Source organism: Ambystoma mexicanum, chromosome 9 (assembly GCF_040938575.1).
Source record: "Ambystoma mexicanum isolate Mex_15411 chromosome 9, UKY_AmexF1_1, whole genome shotgun sequence".
NCBI lineage: Eukaryota > Metazoa > Chordata > Amphibia > Caudata > Ambystomatidae > Ambystoma > Ambystoma mexicanum.
In genome coordinates, this window is record NC_090931.1 from 1,025,445,476 (window position 1) to 1,025,469,539 (window position 24,064).

The 24,064-nt window shown below is 43.4% G+C and overlaps 1 protein-coding gene across 7 annotated transcripts in view; it reads left to right on the top strand.

Annotated features, from left to right (window-relative positions):
• LOC138488904 (sodium channel protein type 2 subunit alpha-like) overlaps positions 1-24,064 on the top strand; it is a 1,014,718-nt gene that overhangs the window by 414,363 nt on the left and 576,291 nt on the right. For 5 of the 7 annotated variants that reach the window (XM_069616299.1, XM_069616302.1, XM_069616297.1 and 2 more), the window contains exons 12-13: positions 11,637-12,008; positions 13,067-13,193. In XM_069616299.1, coding sequence (XP_069472400.1) covers positions 11,637-12,008; positions 13,067-13,193 — 499 coding nt within the window. The remainder of the gene's footprint in view (positions 1-11,636; positions 12,009-13,066; positions 13,194-24,064) is intronic. The other 2 variants (XM_069616300.1, XM_069616301.1) reach the window with 1 other exon arrangement.

Below are 24,064 nucleotides of genomic sequence, written 5' to 3' on the forward strand. Positions count from 1 at the left end.
GTAGTTTATGCCGAGTTTACTGTGTGGATTGGATCACCTAGCATGGATGTAAGTGTATACAATGTAATTATCTCAGGTGGTAGTTTATGCCAAGTTTACTGTGTGGATTGGATCACCTAGCATGGGAGTAAGTGTATACAATGTAATTATCTCAGGTGGTAGTTTATGCCGAGTTTACTGGGTAGAGTGGATCACCTAGCATGGGAGTAAGTGTATACAATGTAATTATCTCAGGTGGTAGTTTATGCCGAGTTTACTGTGTGGATTGGATCACCTAGCATGGGAGTAAGTGTATACAATGTAATTATCTCAGGTGGTAGTTTATGCCGAGTTTACTGTGTGGATTGGATCACCTAGCATGGGAGTAAGTGTATACAATGTAATTATCTCAGGTGGTAGTTTATGCCGAGTTTAATGTGTGGATTGGATCACATAGCATGGGAGTAAGTGTATACAATGTAATTATCTCAGGTGGTAGTTTATGCCGAGTTTACTGGGTAGAGTGGATCACCTAGCATGGGAGTAAGTGTATACAATGTAATTATCTCAGGTGGTAGTTTATGCCGAGGTTACTGTGTGGATTGGATCACCTAGCATGGGAGTAAGTGTAAACAATGTAATTATCTCAGGCGGTAGTTTATGCCGAGTTTACTGTGTGGATTGGATCACCTAGCATGGGAGTAAGTGTATACAATGTAATTATCTCAGGCGGTAGTTTATGCCGAGTTTACTGTGTGGATTGGATCACCTAGCATGGGAGTAAGTGTATACAATGTAATTATCTCAGGTGGTAGTTTATGCCGAGTTTACTGTGTGGATTGGATCACCTAGCATGGGAGTAAGTGTATACAATGTAATTATCTCAGGTGGTAGTTTATGCCGAGTTTACTGTGTAGAGTGGATCACCTAGCATGGGAGTAAGTGTATACAATGTAATTATCTCAGGTGGTAGTTTATGCCGAGTTTACTGTGTGGATTGGATCACCTAGCATGGATGTAAGTGTATACAATGTAATTATCTCAGGTGGTAGTTTATGCCGAGTTTACTGTGTGGATTGGATCACCTAGCATGGGAGTAAGTGTATACAATGTAATTATCTCAGGTGGTAGTTTATGCCGAGTTTACTGTGTGGATCACCTAACATGGGAGTAAGTGTATACAATGTAATTATCTCAGGTGGTATTTTATGCCGAGTTTACTGTGTGGATTGGATCACCTAGCATGGGAGTAAGTGTATACAATGTAATTATCTCAGGTGGTAGTTTATGCCGAGTTTACTGTGTGGATTGGATCACCTAGCATGGGAGTAAGTGTATACAATGTAATTATCTCAGGTGGTAGTTTATGCCGAGTTTACTGTGTAGAGTGGATCACCTAGCATGGGAGTAAGTGTATACAATGTAATTATCTCAGGTGGTAGTTTATGCCGAGTTTACTGTGTAGAGTGGATCACCTAGCATGGGAGTAAGTGTATACAATGTAATTATCTCAGGTGGTAGTTTATGCCAAGTTTACTGTGTGGATTGGATCACCTAGCATGGGAGTAAGTGTAAACAATGTAATTATCTCAGGTGGTAGTTTATGCCGAGTTTATGTGTGGATTGGATCACCTAGCATGGGAGTAAGTGTATACAATGTTATTATCTCAGGTGGTAGTTTATGCCGAGTTTACTGTGTAGAGTGGATCACCTAGCATGGGAGTAAGTGTATACAATGTAATTATCTCAGGTGGTAGTTTATGCCGAGTTTAATGTGTAGAGTGGATCACCTAGCATGGGAGTAAGTGTATACAATGTAATTATCTCAGGTGGTAGTTTATGCCGAGTTTACTGTGTGGATTGGATCACCTAGCATGGATGTAAGTGTATACAATGTAATTATCTCAGGTGGTAGTTTATGCCGAGTTTACTGTGTGGATTGGATCACCTAGCATGGATGTAAGTGTATACAATGTAATTATCTCAGGTGGTAGTTTATGCCGAGTTTACTGGGTAGAGTGGATCACCTAGCATGGGAGTAAGTGTATACAATGTAATTATCTCAGGTGGTAGTTTATGCTGAGTTTACTGGGTAGAGAGGATCACCTAGCATGGGAGTAAGTGTATACAATGTAATTATCTCAGGTGGTAGTTTATGCCGAGTTTAATGTGTGGATTGGATCACATAGCATGGGAGTAAGTGTATACAATGTAATTATCTCAGGTGGTAGTTTATGCCGAGTTTAATGTGTGGATTGGATCACCTAGCATGGGAGTAAGTGTATACAATGTAATTATCTCAGGCGGTAGTTTATGCCGAGTTTACTGTGTGGATTGGATCACCTAGCATGGGAGAAAGTGTAAACAATGTAATTATCTCAGGCGGTAGTTTATGCCGAGTTTACTGTGTGGATTGGATCACCTAGCATGGGAGTAAGTGTATACAATGTAATTATCTCAGGCGGTAGTTTATGCCGAGTTTACTGTGTGGATTGGATCACCTAGCATGGGAGTAAGTGTATACAATGTAATCATCTCAGGTGGTAGTTTATGCCGAGTTTACTGTGTGGATTGGATCACCTAGCATGGGAGTAAGTGTATACAATGTAATTATCTCAGGTGGTAGTTTATGCCGAGTTTACTGTGTAGAGTGGATCACCTAGCATGGGAGTAAGTGTATACAATGTAATTATCTCAGGTGGTAGTTTATGCCGAGTTTACTGTGTGGATTGGATCACCTAGCATGGATGTAAGTGTATACAATGTAATTATCTCAGGTGGTAGTTTATGCCGAGTTTACTGTGTGGATTGGATCACCTAGCATGGGAGTAAGTGTATACAATGTAATTATCTCAGGTGGTAGTTTATGCCGAGTTTACTGGGTAGAGTGGATCACCTAGCATGGGAGTAAGTGTATACAATGTAATTATCTCAGGTGGTATTTTATGCCGAGTTTACTGTGTGGATTGGATCACCTAGCATGGGAGTAAGTGTATACAATGTAATTATCTCAGGTGGTAGTTTATGCCGAGTTTACTGTGTGGATTGGATCACCTAGCATGGGAGTAAGTGTATACAATGTAATTATCTCAGGTGGTAGTTTATGCCAAGTTTACTGTGTGGATTGGATCACCTAGCATGGGAGTAAGTGTAAACAATGTAATTATCTCAGGTGGTAGTTTATGCCGAGTTTATGTGTGGATTGGATCACCTAGCATGGGAGTAAGTGTATACAATGTTATTATCTCAGGTGGTAGTTTATGCCGAGTTTACTGTGTAGAGTGGATCACCTAGCATGGGAGTAAGTGTATACAATGTAATTATCTCAGGTGGTAGTTTATGCCGAGTTTAATGTGTAGAGTGGATCACCTAGCATGGGAGTAAGTGTATACAATGTAATTATCTCAGGTGGTAGTTTATGCCGAGTTTACTGTGTGGATTGGATCACCTAGCATGGATGTAAGTGTATACAATGTAATTATCTCAGGTGGTAGTTTATGCCGAGTTTACTGTGTGGATTGGATCACCTAGCATGGATGTAAGTGTATACAATGTAATTATCTCAGGTGGTAGTTTATGCCGAGTTTACTGGGTAGAGTGGATCACCTAGCATGGGAGTAAGTGTATACAATGTAATTATCTCAGGTGGTAGTTTATGCTGAGTTTACTGGGTAGAGAGGATCACCTAGCATGGGAGTAAGTGTATACAATGTAATTATCTCAGGTGGTAGTTTATGCCGAGTTTAATGTGTGGATTGGATCACATAGCATGGGAGTAAGTGTATACAATGTAATTATCTCAGGTGGTAGTTTATGCCGAGTTTAATGTGTGGATTGGATCACCTAGCATGGGAGTAAGTGTATACAATGTAATTATCTCAGGCGGTAGTTTATGCCGAGTTTACTGTGTGGATTGGATCACCTAGCATGGGAGAAAGTGTAAACAATGTAATTATCTCAGGCGGTAGTTTATGCCGAGTTTACTGTGTGGATTGGATCACCTAGCATGGGAGTAAGTGTATACAATGTAATTATCTCAGGCGGTAGTTTATGCCGAGTTTACTGTGTGGATTGGATCACCTAGCATGGGAGTAAGTGTATACAATGTAATCATCTCAGGTGGTAGTTTATGCCGAGTTTACTGTGTGGATTGGATCACCTAGCATGGGAGTAAGTGTATACAATGTAATTATCTCAGGTGGTAGTTTATGCCGAGTTTACTGTGTAGAGTGGATCACCTAGCATGGGAGTAAGTGTATACAATGTAATTATCTCAGGTGGTAGTTTATGCCGAGTTTACTGTGTGGATTGGATCACCTAGCATGGATGTAAGTGTATACAATGTAATTATCTCAGGTGGTAGTTTATGCCGAGTTTACTGTGTGGATTGGATCACCTAGCATGGGAGTAAGTGTATACAATGTAATTATCTCAGGTGGTAGTTTATGCCGAGTTTACTGGGTAGAGTGGATCACCTAGCATGGGAGTAAGTGTATACAATGTAATTATCTCAGGTGGTATTTTATGCCGAGTTTACTGTGTGGATTGGATCACCTAGCATGGGAGTAAGTGTATACAATGTAATTATCTCAGGTGGTAGTTTATGCCGAGTTTACTGTGTGGATTGGATCACCTAGCATGGGAGTAAGTGTATACAATGTAATTATCTCAGGTGGTAGTTTATGCCGAGTTTACTGTGTAGAGTGGATCACCTAGCATGGGAGTAAGTGTATACAATGTAATTATCTCAGGTGGTAGTTTATGCCGAGTTTACTGTGTAGAGTGGATCACCTAGCATGGGAGTAAGTGTATACAATGTAATTATCTCAGGTGGTAGTTTATGCCAAGTTTACTGTGTGGATTGGATCACCTAGCATGGGAGTAAGTGTAAACAATGTAATTATCTCAGGTGGTAGTTTATGCCGAGTTTATGTGTGGATTGGATCACCTAGCATGGGAGTAAGTGTATACAATGTAATTATCTCAGGTGGTAGTTTATGCCGAGTTTACTGTGTAGAGTGGATCACCTAGCATGGGAGTAAGTGTATACAATGTAATTATCTCAGGTGGTAGTTTATGCCGAGTTTAATGTGTAGAGTGGATCACCTAGCATGGGAGTAAGTGTATACAATGTAATTATCTCAGGTGGTAGTTTAAGCCGAGTTTACTGTGTGGATTGGATCACCTAGCATGGATGTAAGTGTATACAATGTAATTATCTCAGGTGGTAGTTTATGCCGAGTTTACTGTGTGGATTGGATCACCTAGCATGGGAGTAAGTGTATACAATGTAATTATCTCAGGTGGTAGTTTATGCCGAGTTTACTGGGTAGAGTGGATCACCTAGCATGGGAGTAAAAGTATACAATGTAATTATCTCAGGTGGTAGTTTATGCCGAGTTTACTTTGTAGAGTGGATCACCTAGCATGGGAGTAAGTGTATACAATGTAATTATCTCAGGTGGTAGTTTATGCCGAGTTTACTGTGTAGAGTGGATCACCTAGCATGGGAGTAAGTGTATACAATGTAATTATCTCAGGTGGTAGTGTATGCCGAGTTTAATGTGTAGAGTGGATCACCTAGCATGGGAGTAAGTGTATACAATGTAATTATCTCAGGTGGTAGTTTATGCCGAGTTTACTGTGTAGAGTGGATCACCTAGCATGGGAGTAAGTGTATACAATGTAATTATCTCAGGTGGTAGTTTATGCCGAGTTTACTTTGTAGAGTGGATCACCTAGCATGGGAGTAAGTGTATACAATGTAATTATCTCAGGTGGTAGTTTATGCCGAGTTTACTTTGTAGAGTGGATCACCTAGCATGGGAGTAAGTGTATACAATGTAATTATCTCAGGTGGTAGTTTATGCCGAGTTTACTGTGTAGAGTGGATCACCTAGCATGGGAGTAAGTGTATACAATGTAATTATCTCAGGCGGTAGTTTATGCCGAGTTTACTGTGTGGATTGGATCACCTAGCATGGGAGTAAGTGTAAACAATGTAATTATCTCAGGTGGTAGTTTATGCCGAGTTTACTGTGTGGATTGGATCACCTAGCATGGGAGTAAGTGTATACAATGTAATTATCTCAGGTGGTAGTTTATGCCGAGTTTACTGTGTAGAGTGGATCACCTAGCATGGGAGTAAGTGTATACAATGTAATTATCTCAGGTGGTAGTTTATGCCGAGTTTACTGTGTAGAGTGGATCACCTAGCATGGGAGTAAGTGTATACAATGTAATTATCTCAGGTGGTAGTTTATGCCGAGTTTACTGTGTAGAGTGGATCACCTAGCATGGAAGTAAGTGTATACAATGTAATTATCTCAGGTGATAGTTTTGCCATTTCAATCAGGAATGTTGCAGAGTAATGTCTATGATTGTGCTGATGTAGACAAGGTTTGTACCTTTTATTCATATAATTGTGTAAAAACTGGCAGTGTGATTGATAGACAGCTACATGGAAAGTGTTCGACTTCCTAATGCCCTCCCATTCTGACCAAGCGTTCTAGGGACGCAGGGGTATGAGGGCCACATGGGTTCAATTAATTGGAATATAAACCTGCAGTACCCAGTTACGTCATAAAACCCCCCTCGCTAATCCTGCTCAGGTAAATGTGTAATGAGGCATCCCTCTATATACCCTGGAAGATGTACGGTTCATGTTGAAAAATTGCGCAGGGCCCGTGAATGTGAGGGTTATGCTATCACCACCATGACGCCACTGGTGATCCGGAAGGAACCTTTTGAAAAGAACTACAGGGCTGATAGTACATTGACTAGTGGTGGTATGGCATTGCCCTGCATTTGTAGGTGTGGTAAGGACCACTCTCACTGCCTCACCATCTCCAGTGTGACATGGGGCGGGAAGCAGCACCCCAGCTGACCTCATCGTCAGCCAGCTGAAATCCGGTGATCCCCCATATACCATTTCCCTCCTCATCTATCGGTGCAGCCGCATGATGGCTACTGGATTGCACACTTTGGGAATGTACACACGTCTCTCTGTGCTATGCTTTTATACTGTGGTGTTGGTTGTGATTGGGGTGCATTGTATGCGTCTTTAATTGGAAAAATTAGTTGGATTCTTTTCTGGGCCACTTGCTCCAAATTGGTAAAGGAGCAAATATTGAAGGGCCTTTTTGGAGCAAATTCAGTTGTCATGTTTTGTGAATCAGGATGGTGGTGCATCTTTGCTCGCTGTCTCTTATCACTCGCCCTTAGCATGTTTAATTTGGTGTATTTGCATGCTTTCCACCCACTTTATGCATCTTATGCTCACAATTTGCTCTTTTTTCAAAAGGGATGCATCACTGAGATGCTCACTTCTGAGAATGAGGCACTACTATGTTTAGCACATTTGTGGCGCATCTAAGATTTGCCCACCTTTTTATTCTTTGAGAATCTGGCCCTTTGTGTTCAAGGCAAGATGACAGCAGAACATATTATGATGTTAAACTTTCTACTATCTGAATGGGGCAATAATGACCGTGGCTGAGGGCTGGCGTGACTGATAAGGTGCTTGTCAACCAGGTTGATAGGCCTGAATGAAGTGAGGACCCTCATAAAGAGCCAAATTAGGGGGATGCCACACAATTCAGCACCCATTTTTTATGATATGTGAGGCAATAACCAGCCAAAATCTACTTTTGCTTGGATAACAATAATTCACCCAAAACTGGTGGATTTGAAAAAAAATATACTCTGCTTGCAAAGTGAAAATGGAGTCAATGTTCACCTATTTTGATAAACTATCAGTAATTTCGCCCATTCCTATTCATCACATTATGCAGCAAATAATTCATAGACTCTGATAACAGCTGTCCAGGAAGGAGATTAGTGTTTTGAGATTCTTTGATAAATAGTGAATAGCTCAGGTTCCTCTCAGATGCTGCCTTTGATTGGCTGAAAGATACTGTTCTGATGGGACGGAGACATTTCTGTAAAATGGAGTCGAGGGTTGAAAGTGGTCTCAAGAACATTGTGCTATGAAGACTATTTCCGGGACAGAAACAATTAGTGGCACAATTATGGAAAATGGAGCAGAAATCATTTATGCATCACAAGCATGCGCTCACACTCCTGGGTTCATCAAAGACTCCCTTTTCAAGACATTCTTCTTTCCAATAGAGATTCAAGCACTCATTCCAAAAATAGGGAAATATCCAAGTTTATCCAACTTAACCTACGAAGCAGTCCAGACCATGGTGTCTGAGGGTATGGATTTGAAGTAATCCTTGGAGGCGGATATAACACATTTTGCCAAACGAGTCACATCTGATTCCGAGCAATGGTTCACAAATAATGAGTTTTTCAGGAATCTCTGTGAGGGCAAAATATTTTGACAGAAACAAGACAGAGGTTTCCTTTCCTAGTTCTGATTATGCAGAGCAGTCGATATCAGAAAGAAAGCAACTCACCCACTACATGTACCCACACATAAATGATACAACAGAGGGACCTGACCTTGGCTGAAATGCAGCCTGGACACATTTTACCAGACAAACAGAGCTGACAGAAATGAAAGCAGCAGATTTAGCATCTTCTTACAACAAGTTATCTTTTTAAGAGTCTCAAGACTTCATAAATCTCCACTGGGTCACAATGTACTCTAAAATGTAGGCAACACAGCATAGTGACACTGTAAAGACATCTCACTGAATATGTTACTACCTTGATAAATTCATATGGCTGTATATTTTTTACAGAATAGGAATCTTGAAGGTATCTAGAAATTGACATACTTATATGTAGCATTTGGAATACTTGCATACAGGGTGCATTAAAGTGTACAATTGATCAGAGATGGATGTTATATGGGCGGGGGATCGCTCCATGGCAGCCAGTTTCTTGCCATTGCTCCATGAGCTTTGAGAGCGACCTTTGACAACTCCTCACCACCGGGGCTATTTCACTCAATTTTACTGTGATGTTTTTATGGTGCAAAGCCCCCTTTCCCCTGTTCTATACACCACCCCAGAGTCCCTATCACCACACCACCTAATTTACCACACTCCTGTCTCTCTACCCACCCAAACCTACCGCAGTAAAATCTGTTAAAATATCCCTTTACCGAATCCGGCACAACAACGTTGATGAGATGAGGGATACCTTTTGAGACTGGTGACTTTCTTCTTTTCGTTGTTTTTGGAGTTTTGGAATGTGCCAAATTGCAGTGAGTCCGCTTCAGAGCGCAGGGTAAGGTACAATTATATGAGTCGCAGTGCAGGACAAATCCTTTGCTGCAAGGACAATGATACAAAAGATTATAGTATTTGGTGTAGAAGTGGATAATCTCAACAAAGAAGTATTTCCTTTATTTATTTATTGTGTTTTAATTCCATCTTGAACTTTTCACAATTTATTTACAGTCAATTCATAAAACAATTTACAAGTGCTACTCTAGAAAACATCTTCAAACACAATTCACACAATCATTACAAACAACGGAAGAGACCATATTGAGTAAAGATCTTAGTCTTGGACATTTCCCATTAGTACATTTCATTTAGTCCTCTAGACGTTTCCCTATGTTTAAGCAAATTCTATAAAGTGCTGTGTGCGTTGCTACTGATTCCGTATTTAGACAATAAGACCCGAATTCCTGACATTTAATTGACTCGTAGTTAAGGGTCAGTTTTCCCAAGAGAGTCATATATATAACGAGCCCCGTTTAGGACATTATGTAAACGGTTGTTTTACTGTCCTTATTTGATGGTATCAGGCACATTCTACAGAATCTTCCTTCAGGGGGTAAACCCCATTGTAAACCATGGGTAACTCTTACCCGTAGCTGATTGGTGCGCATTTGGAGTCAGAGTTTGGGAAAGTCAGGATCTGGCTATCTGAACAAATACAGTTGGGGTTTCATGTACTGAAGTGCGACCATCGCTAGCTGATGGTAGCTATGCAAAATAAACAGATGTTCATCATTTCCCCCCCCAATCCCAACTGGATAGCCTTCTGGCAAATGCACTTTTTAGTGTGTTGCATCGTGCAAAGTCGGGAGACGAGTTTAGAGCCACCCACAGCTCTTTTTATAAGGTAGGAAAAGGGTTAACTGCTCCCCCGTTTGTCACTATTTGCAATATTTTAATATTTTTACAGTGAGGGAGGCGGGGGGAGCAGTTTCAACATGGTGGTTTGGAGGGGCCAGTCAGTCTGTTGGAAAGCCAGATTCAGGAGATGGGCTCTGGGTTTGTAGCGGAGTCCATTATCGGTGCCTGAGCTCTGATTACAGTTGGGACATTGTTCTATAGTTTGGCTGCGAATACTGATACATTATAGCCCCTTGTCATTTGCGGTGAAATTAAGGGGTGCAGATGAGGTTCAAAGGGAACTGCAGAAGATTATGCAGATATAGCATAAAAAAAGAAGGCTGACTGTACGAATTGTCTGCAAATTCGAAATGTGGTGCAAAACGACTTCAAAATTCCAGATCAGCCATGAAAACGTACACACGTGCTCCAAATAACGACGATTTGAAATATTTGAGACACCAAGTTAAAAGATCACAAATACAGCACTGCACAATGTAGGAAATTATAAGGATACAAATGCTTTGAAAAAGGGACAAACTGAACACCAACTCACACCTGTGCTATTTAGGCGCATGGAAAATAAAGGCTCTCAAAAAAGGTTTGAATACATAATTGTATTTGTTGCCCTAGGAACACTGGCCATTCATCCCAGACACCTTCTTAATTCTCTGCTGCGTTCTAGATCGGTTTGCACTTTATAAATTATCTACATGCAAGCATAATGTGCTTTTAAACCTTATTATTTTCATTTTCTCTGCTGCTCGTTGTATCTGAGCAGCGGCCTGGCTTGTAATACAGTTAAAGCGGATTATACTTAGCAATTAGCCGCCTGGGCTATGTGTGTGGAAGTCTATGTTGGCCCTTGGCCATGAGCACAGCTCTTAGATCATTGGATAAGTATGGACCAATGATTGCCTATTGTTTCGGGAACATAGGTTCATTAACTTCACAAGGCAAGTCTGATAGAATCACTGATGCATGTAGTGGGTTTTATACAGCTCGAACCTGACTGTGAAACATCAGCCATGTAGAACATGGGGAACAGTGATAGAACATGATGATAGGATGGGATGCAGAGGGCTTACAGACAGGGAGACCAGATTGGGGAGGGAAAGGCAGCCCTAGTCTGGGGTCGAGAAGGTTCAGCATCTGTTCTCCCCTATTTTTCGGTGAGTTGCCGACAATTAGATCTTCTTACATATCCTGGCAAGACCCGGGCTGCCCTTGCGTGCCATTCCCTTAGCTTCTGCAAACTTAGAGGATTTAGATATTTGCCAATTCTGCGCTGTGAGATGGCTTGTTCCTACATCTGGCTCATGCATGCTACTTATTTGTAGACTGTCAATGTTGTTGCCCACTCGTAGGGGCCTACTACAGTACTTGATGACATTAAAGTAGAGAAAACAGATATGCAAATATAACCTGAGATGCAAACCACCTGGGGTCTGTGTGTAGGGTCTGCAGGTAAGGAGCCAGCTAGAAACTGGCCAGTGGACGGGTGGTACCTAAATGGTTACGGTTCTAAGCTCATATTATCTAGGGCAACTGCAACTGTCTCTGATGTGGCACGTGTGTGAATAGGCTTCAAGTGTGTTTGTCTCTGTTTTATTTTCACAGTCCTTGCTCAGTCTGCGGTTCTCATCGCGGCGCAATAGCAGAGCCAGCCTTTTCAGCACCCGTGGGCGAGGAAAAGATGTCGGCTCTGAGAATGACTTTGCCGATGACGAGCACAGCACTTTTGAAGACAACGAAAGCAGAAGGGGCTCCCTCTTTGTGCCACATGGAAACAAAGAGCGGCGGAACAGCAACATCAGTCAGGCCAGTAAGGTGTCCAGGATCCTTTCAATGCTTCCGGTGAACGGGAAGATGCACAGCACGGTGGATTGCAACGGAGTGGTGTCCTTGGTCGGCGGTCCCTCGGCTCCCACGTCGCCTGTTGGATTGCTTCTGCCAGAGGTGATAATAGATAGACCAGCTTCTGATGACAATGTAAGGACGCTTTCAATAGTTTAGGCATGGTGGTCCTTTCTTGCTGCATCAGCCAGTCATTCAGAGAATGGAATTCCTTGGCAATGATACCTGATTGGTCAAGCTTTGAATGAACCTGCTTCCTGACATGCCTCTAATGTACTAACTTCCACTGCATATATAAAACCACATAGTCTGTCTTTCATTTTTATACTAAACGCATAAACAATACTCCCTAACAAATCCCAATAACAACCTATGACACACAAATCTGTTTCCTAACCGCTAGTTGAGCCTAGTCCAGAAAGTGTTACTCTTGTAGGCGAGATGAGTAGGATTAAAGATAATTGAAATAAATCACACAATTAATTTGTAAGTACACAGGTTCGCCCCATATAAATGTAGCTCGCAAAATCCCCAGGACAAACTATGTATGACAAGTATAGGGCCATCAGACACTGACCCCAGTGCCAGGCATGAGTTGCAACTTGTGTTAACATCTCTTTGGCCTGTTAAGGTAAATCAAATGTGTACCACTCGGGAGTCCATGACATGCTTTATGCACATGCGTGCACATGGACAGCATAAACCCACAGGAATCAATGTATACAATGAATGTACCTGAATCTGTACTGAAATTAGGATGTTTGTTGACGTCAGAATACAACTAGTTATTCATATTAACTTGTTTTTATCGTCTCTAAATACTTCATACTGCAGCAAATACTTTACAGGCAGGCTGTGTTTGGTGGGCACGCCTGTATAGGTAACATGTACACAGGAACTCTTATATTAAATTAAATAAATGTTTGGGAATTGGTGCTGCCCATGCATTGCACATATATGAAACTATATCACTGTAGATAGAACAGACCTAAATTAATAAAGAAAACAATCCTGGCAACATATACTAATAATCAATTGGTAAAACATGCCTGGCATGACGATGATAAGCCGAGTGATGAGCCTGCATGAGGCATGCCCCCTCCTCCCCGAGAAACCCCAGTCTAGGCTACGTATGGAGTCTGTGGTTGTGCCATTGCAGGGGGTAATGTCCTTTACCACTGCTTCCTTTGCAGGGGACAGAAACTGAGATGAAGAAGAGGAGGCTAAGCTCTTACCATGTGTCAATGGATCTGCTGGAAGACCCTACCCTCAGGCAACGCGCTCTGAGTGCAGCCAGTATACTATCCAACACGATGGAAGGTAATGTGGCTTCTGCTGATATTATTCGATTTCCATTTTACAGACACTTGTGGCTTATGGTCACCAATTCTTAATACAGTGTGTGGGGACACAAATTGATTTTTCAAGACCTTTCCTGGCAATATAGTATAAAAAAGGGAGACGGTACAGATGCTGTTGGTGGGAAATCACCATCTGGACGGGAATAGAGCCACCGTTGCAATTACTCATTACCCATAATATTTTCTAGGAGTTTTTTGTTGAAGAAATACTGTTTGGCATTACAAATTTCCCATCAGCAATGAATAACATACTGTCGGCCACAGCGTACATCAGTATCGGGAACGAGTTAGAGCCCCGGTGGGGCTCACCACTCCTATATTTTCGCCTAGGCACCAAACTTGATGTGCACTGGAAGCAGTGTTTTTAAAAAATCCGGTTTGGGGCCGTTTATTTTAGGAGGTAAATACCACCACTTTAAGTGTGATTTCCTTCTGTAATGTGGATTCTGTGTGCTAGAGCATTGGCCACTTCTGGTAAGGAATTCACCAACTGCAATTTTAGCACCATTGGTGATCGGTTTTCTCTTTCTGTAATTGGTGGTATTAAACCCGGTGGTAAGTACCAGTTACCTCCAGCGATAGTGATACCATTATTTCTGTAATATGGCCCGGCCCCTTTTTCTGTGTATGTTTATGATCACACAGCGTTAACTTCCACCTCTGCATTTACATTCCATTGCAACAATCACAACACAAACCTGGAGTGGATTAACAACATTTTGTTTGCATTCATGTTACATGATCCTGCCCTATTCAGAAATAATCACTTGCATGCGTCTAAGTCATATCATGCACATGTAGGTGCCTCCGACGCAGGACTTGCATATGGTGGGAGATGATGGCGAGGGGTAGTGCATGCGTGAACACATCTCTGCATTACAGAAGCATGCTCTCTCATATGCGCAGAATCCCTTCTGCCATGTCTGACCAGGCACTGGGCAAGCAGCGGTAAAAGCAGACCTAGGTCATTGTGAGCTCTGCCTGCCTGGCAAGGCCCAGAGTAGCAATGGTAACAGAATGCATGAGTGCTGTTATTCTGTGCACAGCACCACTAAAGTGCATTCCAAGTGCCCACAGTAGCGGGGGATGGGCTTTTACTGGGATCAGATGGCTCCTGTCCCCCACCCTCATGTATGCTAGAAGCCAACATTTTTAATAAAGGAGAAAAGTCCAGGGCGTCGAGCACAAATCCCATGAAAACCTGCAAAAGTCAGGTCCATGTTAAAAAGACTGTACCTACGTGCTGCCCCGTGTCTGTTGCACCTCAGAGTGTGTTTTCTGCCCAGAAATAGGTCAATGTACTCAGGTCACTCAAATGCTTTATAGATGTGCTTGACCAGATGTGTGCAGTACCTTGAAGCTAATGTGGACTGTAAGGTATAATTTGGATAATGTATGGTTTCGTCACTAAGTGGGCACCTTTGATCTAATGCTTCGTAGTATACCATGCCACTCCAAAGTTTTGGGTAAAAAAAAAACAGGCCGTTTCTTTGATACTGCTACATGGCCACAAACAATGGCCATTGTACCTCCATATCAAGTCCATGGCCTATAGCCATGGTCAGTGGCAACACTACCCAAAGGTCATAACCCCGGCACATAGGCACCCAAAGTAGACAACTGGGCCCAAACAGTGGCTCCCAGGGTAGGTTACCTCTCTGTCACCATGCACCGCCCATAAACCTATAGAATATGTTTGTTATGTGTCTTGAAATAGACCCGAGATCTTTTGTAGTTTGACACAAGGTTTGCCATTATATCCAATATGATGTCATCAGTGTGTTTTAGATTGCAGGGATGTCATTGATGATGTGATGAGATCTGTAACATCCACAAGGGTCCCAGGTTTCCAGTGAGGTCATCAGTGATGTAATACCTGATGCCACCAGTGATGTCATCAGTGTGCTAACTGGCTGTGCACATGAGGCTCTGGGTTAAGGTGGTGTTGTTTCTAACACTTGCTGAATTTCTGTGGTTCTTCTGAAGAAGCAGACTGTGCCCAGGTGAGGCAGACGTGTTTATTATTCAGTAAGCATAATATCTGCGACCCCTAGCCCGCCGACTCACTGCTCCCTCTAAACTCCTTCACCCGTCTATTCCGTAATCTGGAACTCCGTTCCACAACAAGTGTTCCATCTCCAGAAAGAACCTTCATAACAGTTCTGTCCTGATAAACCATCAGCTTAAAGTCACTTCAACTCATGAGTCTTCACTGAATGTCAAGGGTTTTGCTATGCTATATCTCACCACACCTGTACTTCTAAACCTTTCATATGTTTCTACGCTATGCACCACAGCACTTTTCTACATTGCAAGATCATGACCAGGGGGCCAATAAGGGACTGGGTCAAAAATGTGCAAGCTATTTACTATGTTTTAGCAGATATTTGAAAAAGTGTTTTTTTACTGTAAAATTGTCTTGAGGGAATTTTCTGCAGAAAAGGCGTGCAACAATATACATTTTTCCTGACTTACCTACTCACATACCTCTTGTGAGAAATCCCTGTGCCAAAGCACCACCCTCAAGCTTCCAGTGAATGCGTGATTGATTCTCACAAAAAGCCAAAAAAGAAATCTTTTCCCAATGCCCCCCGAAACGTTAATATACCCACTTCCACCCTGAAGCCAAACTGACCGTGCACCCATTCCAATAATAATGATTTTATTCGAGTGACACACTTCCAATATTCATTTGACTTCTCCCAGTAACCACACTGTTCTCATGAACAGATAATGAGAACATAACAGCAAAGAAAAGAAAAACGAAAGGAAAGCAATTGTCTTCCTTAGTCCTCCCCAAACTCTCACACTTCTCACCAAGAAAAGTGCCCTTATCCAAGCACGCATCTCTGCGGCATCTAACAATTCGGCCGAACTCTTGAAAATCTGCAAGGAGCTGGCCAACCCTGCTGCAGTCTCTACCTCTCCTGTCCCCTCCCAGGCCCTCTGCACGGCACTGGCCTCTCACTTCATCTCTAAAACTCAGGACATCCTGTCCTCACTCTCCTCCTATCACCTCCCTCCCTCTATTCCCTGCTCTTCCTCTGGCCCTTCTGCAGCCACCCCTCCTCCCTCCTTCTCTGCCTTTCCCCTTTTCTCTGCTGACGAGGTTTCCAGACAAGTCCAATCTATAAAAGTCTTGTCAAAACAGGTTCACCCCTGTTCCTCCAAAACTATCAAGGACCACATCGACTCCCTGGCTCCTGCCCTGGCTGACTTTTTCAACCACTCCTTCGCCTCTGGAGTCTTCCCATCCCCCCTTAAGCACTCCCTTGTGCACCGTCTTCTTAAGAAATCCTCTTCTGACCCCTCCTGCCCGGCTAACTATCGCCCAATCTGCATTACTCCCTTCCTGGGCAAGCTCCTGGAGAAATTGGCCATCTCCCAGCTTAATCTCCATGCTGAATCTGTTGGTAGTCTTCATGACCATCAGTCTGGCTTCAGAGCCGCCAGAAGCACGGAAACTGCCCTCCTGAACATCCGCGAGGACCTGCTCTCGAACCTTGACTCCAACACTCTGTGTGTTCTCATTTTGCTCGATCTCTCTTCTGCCTTTGATACTGTCAACCATGCCATCCTGCTTGTAAGAGGATTCAATTCAACACTACAGCTAAGTCAACGCCTAGTCTATAATACTGAATGAAAACCCTTATTGATATATCTTTAGGTCCAGTTCATGCGTTCTGGATGACTACCCTTGTATAACACCCCTCTCTTGGAATCCCCCTGACCCCACTGAGCCAAGAAGTAGTTCTGTTTTGCAAGTTTAAAAGGTTTATTTGATAATTTAAAATAGATATATATATCACGCTTTATAATAAATTAATAATTGAATAGCACACTTAATCTGATATGATAAAGATCAACAACGGAGAATCTGGCACTAGCACACTTCTTTATAATTACTAAGGAGTTGAGATGAAATGGATAAGGTAGCACACTGGTAAATAGGAACAAAAGTATAATGTGGTAGAGGATGATTTATGTAAGCTCAGGTGGATGCAATATTCAATGAATGCAGTACAGAAAATACTCAATATGATTTCAACCAAACAATGTAATCACTTTTCTCTGGCAATCCCCTCCCCCCCCTTGATGCAATGCAAGGAAATGGAAGGAAGCACACAGTTCTCAGAAATGCAACCAACTGTAATTCAGTTCACCCCAGCAAGCTTACAGAAAACAGATAGGAGTTTTGAAATCACAGGCAATGCTTGGATATGTGCTGGCAATGAATGAGAAATATGCTAAATTTGCTTTTAATTCCCTTATAGAGGTTCAGGGTGAGTGGTATCTAGTTAATATTAGTCCAGGCTCACACTAGCAATGATGCAGGGATAGTTAGCAGGTTAAACGAATTTCTGGCAAATGAAATGCAAACAGCAGCAGTTTTTACATGTGAAGAAATTGCAAATCGCGGTAAAATTCGCGGATGCGTGTTCCGCGATTGCGGTAAAACTATAAGGGGTAGGAATGCGGTTCTTGGTGCGATTCAAAGCTACGATTCTAAGCTTTCAAATAAAAGTTATTGCAAGTCTCTAGCACAAACGGTTGCGGAGATATGAGCGATTAAATAAAGGTCGTTTTTCAGATTTGAAATTTTAAAGTTTCAAAAAGACAAGTGCAGCTTTTTGCAGCTAGAATGACAGGTGACAGATTTGGAGCTATCAAGCAGTTCTACTTAGGTTAAATAGATTGAATTAGATGAATTTAACTAAAAGCTTGGTTCTACACAGTTTGCTATGTACTCACACTATATTCTTGAGTGAAATGGGCCTCGCCATGGATCTGGTCAGGGTTTTGGACTGGGCTCTGGTCTGGTCTGGTCTGGCCTCTGCACTTCACAGTGATCTGGGTCACTCTCTCTGCTGGTCTGGGTCTCTCTGGTCTGGTCTCTTAGTTCTGGATAGATTGAAGTCTCTAGTTTGGCTTTCTGGAGTTTTGATGGAGGTAAAGTATGGATTTTTCCGGCAGAGCTTCCAGCGGCAGATGGATTTTTCAGCCTGCAGAAAGTCCACTCCTCCTGTCAACTTACACACAAATCTAGATTTGAAACAAATACATATTTGCAGAGGTACATATTTGTTTAAAATTACATATACATGGTGTGGCTGAATTTAGCCATGTCTATGTCCAAATCTGCTCATTCTCGGAGCTTGCATTCAAAGAGTGTACATAATTGACTTTTTAACTGCTTTTCCAATTTCCGACATGGACCCAACTTTACATACATGTGTGCAGGGGGTAGGGACATTAACTGATGAAGTTTCAGATTTTTAACATGCACACATTTAGAGTAATATCCACTTTTCCGCTAAAACCCCCCTGAACATACCACCGGTTCCTACCACGTCTTAAACTGTGGGCAGAAAAATCACAAGAATTATGGTATCATTTATAAAATTTTCACATGTCCGCTCTATGAATTATCCCCCTTTTTATAAAACCATATCCTTGCTGCAGGGGTGTGTCTTTTCAGGTCACATGGTACAGAAACCAGTCTTTCCAGTTTCTGCCAAGCCAGCTTGCTTCTCACAGGCAGTGCTCCTCCCAGCTTCTCCAGGAGGAAGCCACTTTTTACGACGTCTGTAATAAAAAACCTTTGCCTGAGTGGAGAGGGCTTTGTTCACTCTCTGGCAGAGCACAGGAAATTCAATTATCAGATAGATGGCATATCCTTAGCCTGGGCAGCAAAAGGAAGGTTGGCCTGGGAACACAGTGGTGACTCAAGTTTCACTGCTGATGGGTAGTTGCTAGGCAAAATCAAGTTCCTTAAGCCAGACCTTCAGCTAACTTTTTGTTGCTTTTAAAATAACTTGTAATTTTACACATGCAGCTAGAATGCTGATTCTAAGCGCAAAACTATGACATTTCAACAGTTACAAAGGCATGTGACACCAAACATAGGTCACTCATTTAATTTAACATTTTCGATTTTGGTGGTTTTAAATCCAGTTGTAGTTAGGCTTAAGCTGCTGACTCCATAGCATTTTTGTTATAAGCATTGTTTTTGGGCTCTTCATTTCCCAGATTTTGTAGGCACACAAAACTCCATTCTGCCAAATGTCTGCTGGTGTTCAGTGAATATTTTGCACATGTTGCAAGGTTTGAAATAGGCATTTTGCTTGCCTTCAGAAAAACACACAGAGTGGTTTTAAAACGCCGGCTTTTGGATAGTGGTGAGTACTGGTACTGCACCCATTTTTGGGATTTAAGAAATGAATTCCCCACAATTCTAGGTTGCATTTGGCAATCAGCATTGCCATTCCCAATGGTTTCAGACTACTGTGCGGGTAGTCCAATGGTGGTTTTAAAGCGCTTTGAAGCTAACCGGCGCTACTGTTTTTCCTTTGGCAACCCATTTCCCTCATGGCAACCCGGCCTTTCATTCTCGCACTGGTGGGTGGCAAGTGAGGCAACCATTTTGGTGGGCGCACAAACTGCGCAGCTTTCCTGGATTTCGGCGCACATGTGGGTTTTCCGCCATCTTGAATTTCCTAAGCCCACAGCACCAAATGTTGTAGCAGGATAGCTTAAACGTGGGTCAGGACACCCAACAAGTCCCCCCCACGCGACTGCACTTTGAATTTGAGTCGATGGGGAGTCGCGTGCACAAGGGTTTTGACCCATGCACCGGTCTGTCCGCATAATCTTCTTCCTCTTCTGTAGATGGCACAGTTCAGCATCTTCTTCTCCATCCGGTACTGATCGATCGGTTCTCCTCGCCGGTCCTGATGGGAAGATTGGGCGGTACCCCGGGCCCGTTGCGTCTCTGCTCCCGGTCTCCGGATCGTTCTTCTTGGTCATCCTTCATGGTTTCATCTCTCCTAGGATGATAAAGCAAAAGCGGCAATATCTACTCATAGACGTTTTTCCACCACTGTTGAGGTAGTGGGGCAGCATATGCATTTTATCATAACGAAACATTACATTCTTATTTTGAGAAAAAAAAAACAGTATAACTAAGAGACAGTTTCATGCAAATCACAATATTTTAGAGACTAGATGTGGTATGTTTTATGGTTGGAACTGAATTAGTCTGAGACAGTGCCTGCTAGGATTCCAGAGGATTCCTCCAGTTGTTGCAGAGTGTGCCTGGGATGGCAACATTTCAACTGGTTTATGTGGACCCACTTGTCTTCCCCCTCTGCCGAACCGCCTTTGGGGATGCGGATCTTGTAGGCCACAGGGGAGATCTTATCGACGATCTCAAAGGGTCCCTTCCATGTAGGCAAAAATTTGCGCTGCTTGGCCTGGTTCCTTTGGAAGTTGTATAGATAGACCCGGTCTCCCACCTGATATTCCTTCCTGGAAGTTTTCAGGTCATAATGGGTCTTCATGCTATCAGCTGATCTTTCTAGATTCCGCTGAGCGTAAGCAAAAGCATGTTGAAGGTGTTTCCTTAAATTCTCTACATACTCATGAGTAGTGGAGGCATTTATCAGTGTCTGCTCTTGGGTCCTGTAGAGCAAATGCTGAGGAAGCACCATCTTGCGCCCAGTCATCAACTCAAATGGTGACATTTTGGTTGCAGATGAAGGGGTAGATCTGATGGCCATTAGGACCAGAGGTAATCGGATATCCCAACTTGGCCCAGAATCTGCCACAAACTTCTTTAATATGCTCACAATTGTCCGGTTATATCTCTCTACTGCCCCAGAAGAAGCTGGCCGGTAAGCAATATGCAGCTTTCTCTTGACCCCCAGTATCTCCCACATCTTTGTCATTACCTCACTGGTGAAGTGGCTACCTCTGTCTGACTCAATCCTTTGAGGTAGACCAAAACGGGAAAAGATGTGGTTAATCATCAAGGCAGCTGCAGTTTCTGCCTTGCAATTTGGGGCTGGGAGACATTCCACCCACTTGGTAAACAAGCATGTCACAGTCAACATGTACTTATTCCCCCTAGCCGAGCGAATCACAGGGCCTACAAAGTCGATTTGTAAATCTGACCATGGCAGTGTCATTCCCCTCTTTTGTAAAGGCGCCCGGTGTGTGAGGGATGTCGGCTGAAATTGTGCACACACAAGACAACCCTTCAAATATTGGTTGAGGTCCTGGCCCATGTGTGGCCAGTATGCAACCTCTCTTAAGATTTCCAATGTTGTGTGAAACCCCCTATGACCGGCGGTGGCCGCATCATGGGCGTGACTTAACATCAGGCTTCGGAATGAGGTAGGAACCACCCACTGATCGTGGCCAGCTTTGGATTTCCTTACCAGCAAACCGTCTTGGATTCGGAACATTTTTGGACATTTCATCAACACTCTTAGGTCCTCTTTCCCAATGTAATCGGTATCCGTCAGGGGAAAGTTCTCAGGGTCCTCAAGGTGCTGGTAAAATTTACCAATAATTGGATCCCCCTTCTGAGCGGTAATCAAATCAGCATCAGGGGTCTCCTTACTCCATTGTGCAATTGAAAGGTCATTGTGAGCATTTGTCTGGGACCTAGTGATAGCAGTGACCTGGATTTCCCCCAACAGGGACTCAATCTCAATTAGATCCCCTTGGATGGCCCCGGTTTTGGCCAGCTGATCAGCTAAGTCATTTCCAGTTTTGTCTGGTCCCTCTACTTTGGAATGACCCTTGATCTTCTTCCAATAGATGGTCATCTCATTCGAGGTGACCAGATCATCAATGTTTTGGATCAACTTCCCATGTTTCAAGGGTTTGTTGTTAGCACATAACATGCCTCTGGTTTTCCAATTAACCAGGTGCTCCACGAACCCGTTCCGTACATAATCCGAATCTGTGATTATGACCAGTTCGTGGAGTTGATGTTGGACAGCAGTGAGGATGGCCTGATGCACAGCCATCAATTCTGCCACCTGACTACTTCGGGGACCAATTTTGTATCCAGCGGAGGGTTCTGGGGACTCATTCACCCATGCATTCCCTACGCCGGCCACCAGTTCTTTCTCCCCGTCGTTGTCAACATGGTAAGAGCATCCATCCACATAGACAGTGGGCATTCCCTCACACTTGTCCTCTTCAAAGACTTTGTGTGGGGAATTAAGGTATGCCTCCATGTTGTCCTTGATTTTTAGACTTTCGTCCTCGAGACAGTTTTCTCTGGCACAATCATGCAAGTCAGCCAGACCTTGCGCGAGGGGACTCTTCTTGTTTTGGCCATATCTGACCTCCACAGGAAAGCCTTGCATTGACAGAATCCAGGAAGTAATTCGGGAATTACTCACATTTCCGGCCCGGATTCTGTCACTTTGGAGATATTGCAGAGGCTGGTGTGGAGTCTCCACTATGATGTGTTCCCCCTGGATAAACGGGCGGTAATTCTTCAATGCCCACACCGTTGCCAGGAGTGCCTTCTCACAATCGTTGAATTTTTCCTCCACAGAGGATAAAGTTTTGCTCGCATAGGAGATTACTTTATTGACCTTGTCATGCTTTTGGTATAATACTGCCGTCAAGCACGTATTAGAGAACCCTGTCTCCAGGAAGAACTCCTTGTTTCTGACAGGGTAAGCTAGGCAAGGCGCTTGTGAGAGGCTTCTCTTGAGTTGTTTTACTGCCTCGGCTTGTTCTGGACCCCATTCCCACTTGACCCCCCCCTTCAGGAGATGAATCAGGGGTCTGGTGATCTCTGCGTAGCCCTCAATGAACTTTCTGCTGTAATTAGTCAGTCCAAGGAGGCTCCTTAGTTCTCGCAGAGTTGTGGGGTCTTTCAGTTTCTGAAGTGCTTCCACTTTCTTTTCCTGGGGACAAAGACCCTGAGGAGTAATCTCATGCCCCAAGAAGTTAACACGGGTTTTACACCACTGTGCTTTCTGAAAGGAAAGTTTTGCTCCGGCGGCCCTCAACTGTGTCAGAACATAACGGATCTCTGCTATGTGTTCCTCCACAGATGAACTTTTGATGAGGACATCATCTACATAAGCCAGGTTACCCCTCGCACCCAGGTCGGGCATGGCCTTGTGTAGAAAAATGTTGAATTCATTGCCGGAGTTGAGGTATCCGAAGGGAGTCCGGGTCCAGGTGTACTGCTGGCCCCCAAAGGTAAAAGCCAGCTTGTATTGGTCCTCCCTACTGACAGGCACGGTCCAGTATCCATTGGTCAGGTCTATTGCAGTGAATACCTGTGACCCCTGAATCTGGGCCAGCCCTTGGTCAATGTAGGGAAGAGGCCATCGGGAAGTATGGACCCGTTTGTTGAGCTCCCTGAGGTCGGCACAGAGTCTCCACTGGCCGTTTGGCTTCAATATTCCCAGCACCGGATTATTGAAAGTGCTGTGGACGGGACGGATTATTCCCCGGGACTCAAGGTTCTTAATTATTTCAGTAAGGGACTCCATTGATGCGAGAGGCAAGCGATATTGCTTCACAAACACTGGAGTCATGCCAGGGTCCGTGGGGATTGTTGTGGTGTGGATGTCGGTGCGACCACAGTCATATGAGTCTACCGCAAAGAGATCTTGGAAATCCAAGAAAACTTGTTTCAACTTTTGCTTTTGTTCCAGAGTCACACAGGCATCAGCTAGGTTGACTCTCTCTTCCACCATCTGCCTGAAGCCTGGAAAGACTTCTGGTTTGGCTATCTCCGCGGCCTCCTCCAGCTGGGTGGAGAAGTCCCTGGTCAGAGTGCTGATTTGGACCGGAGGCTTCAGGTGGGAAAGGCAGCCCTCATGGACCTGGAAAATCACCTCATCCCTCCTGAAGTCACAGGTCACATCTTCCTTACCATAGGGGCAGGAAGTGTACACCAGGAAGTTCCCCCCATGCCGGGTAAAAATCCTGTCTGGTGTTGCGTTGTCATCACTGTCACTGTCAAAACAGTCCTTGGGGATGGGTCCTAACAGTTCATTTACAAGATCA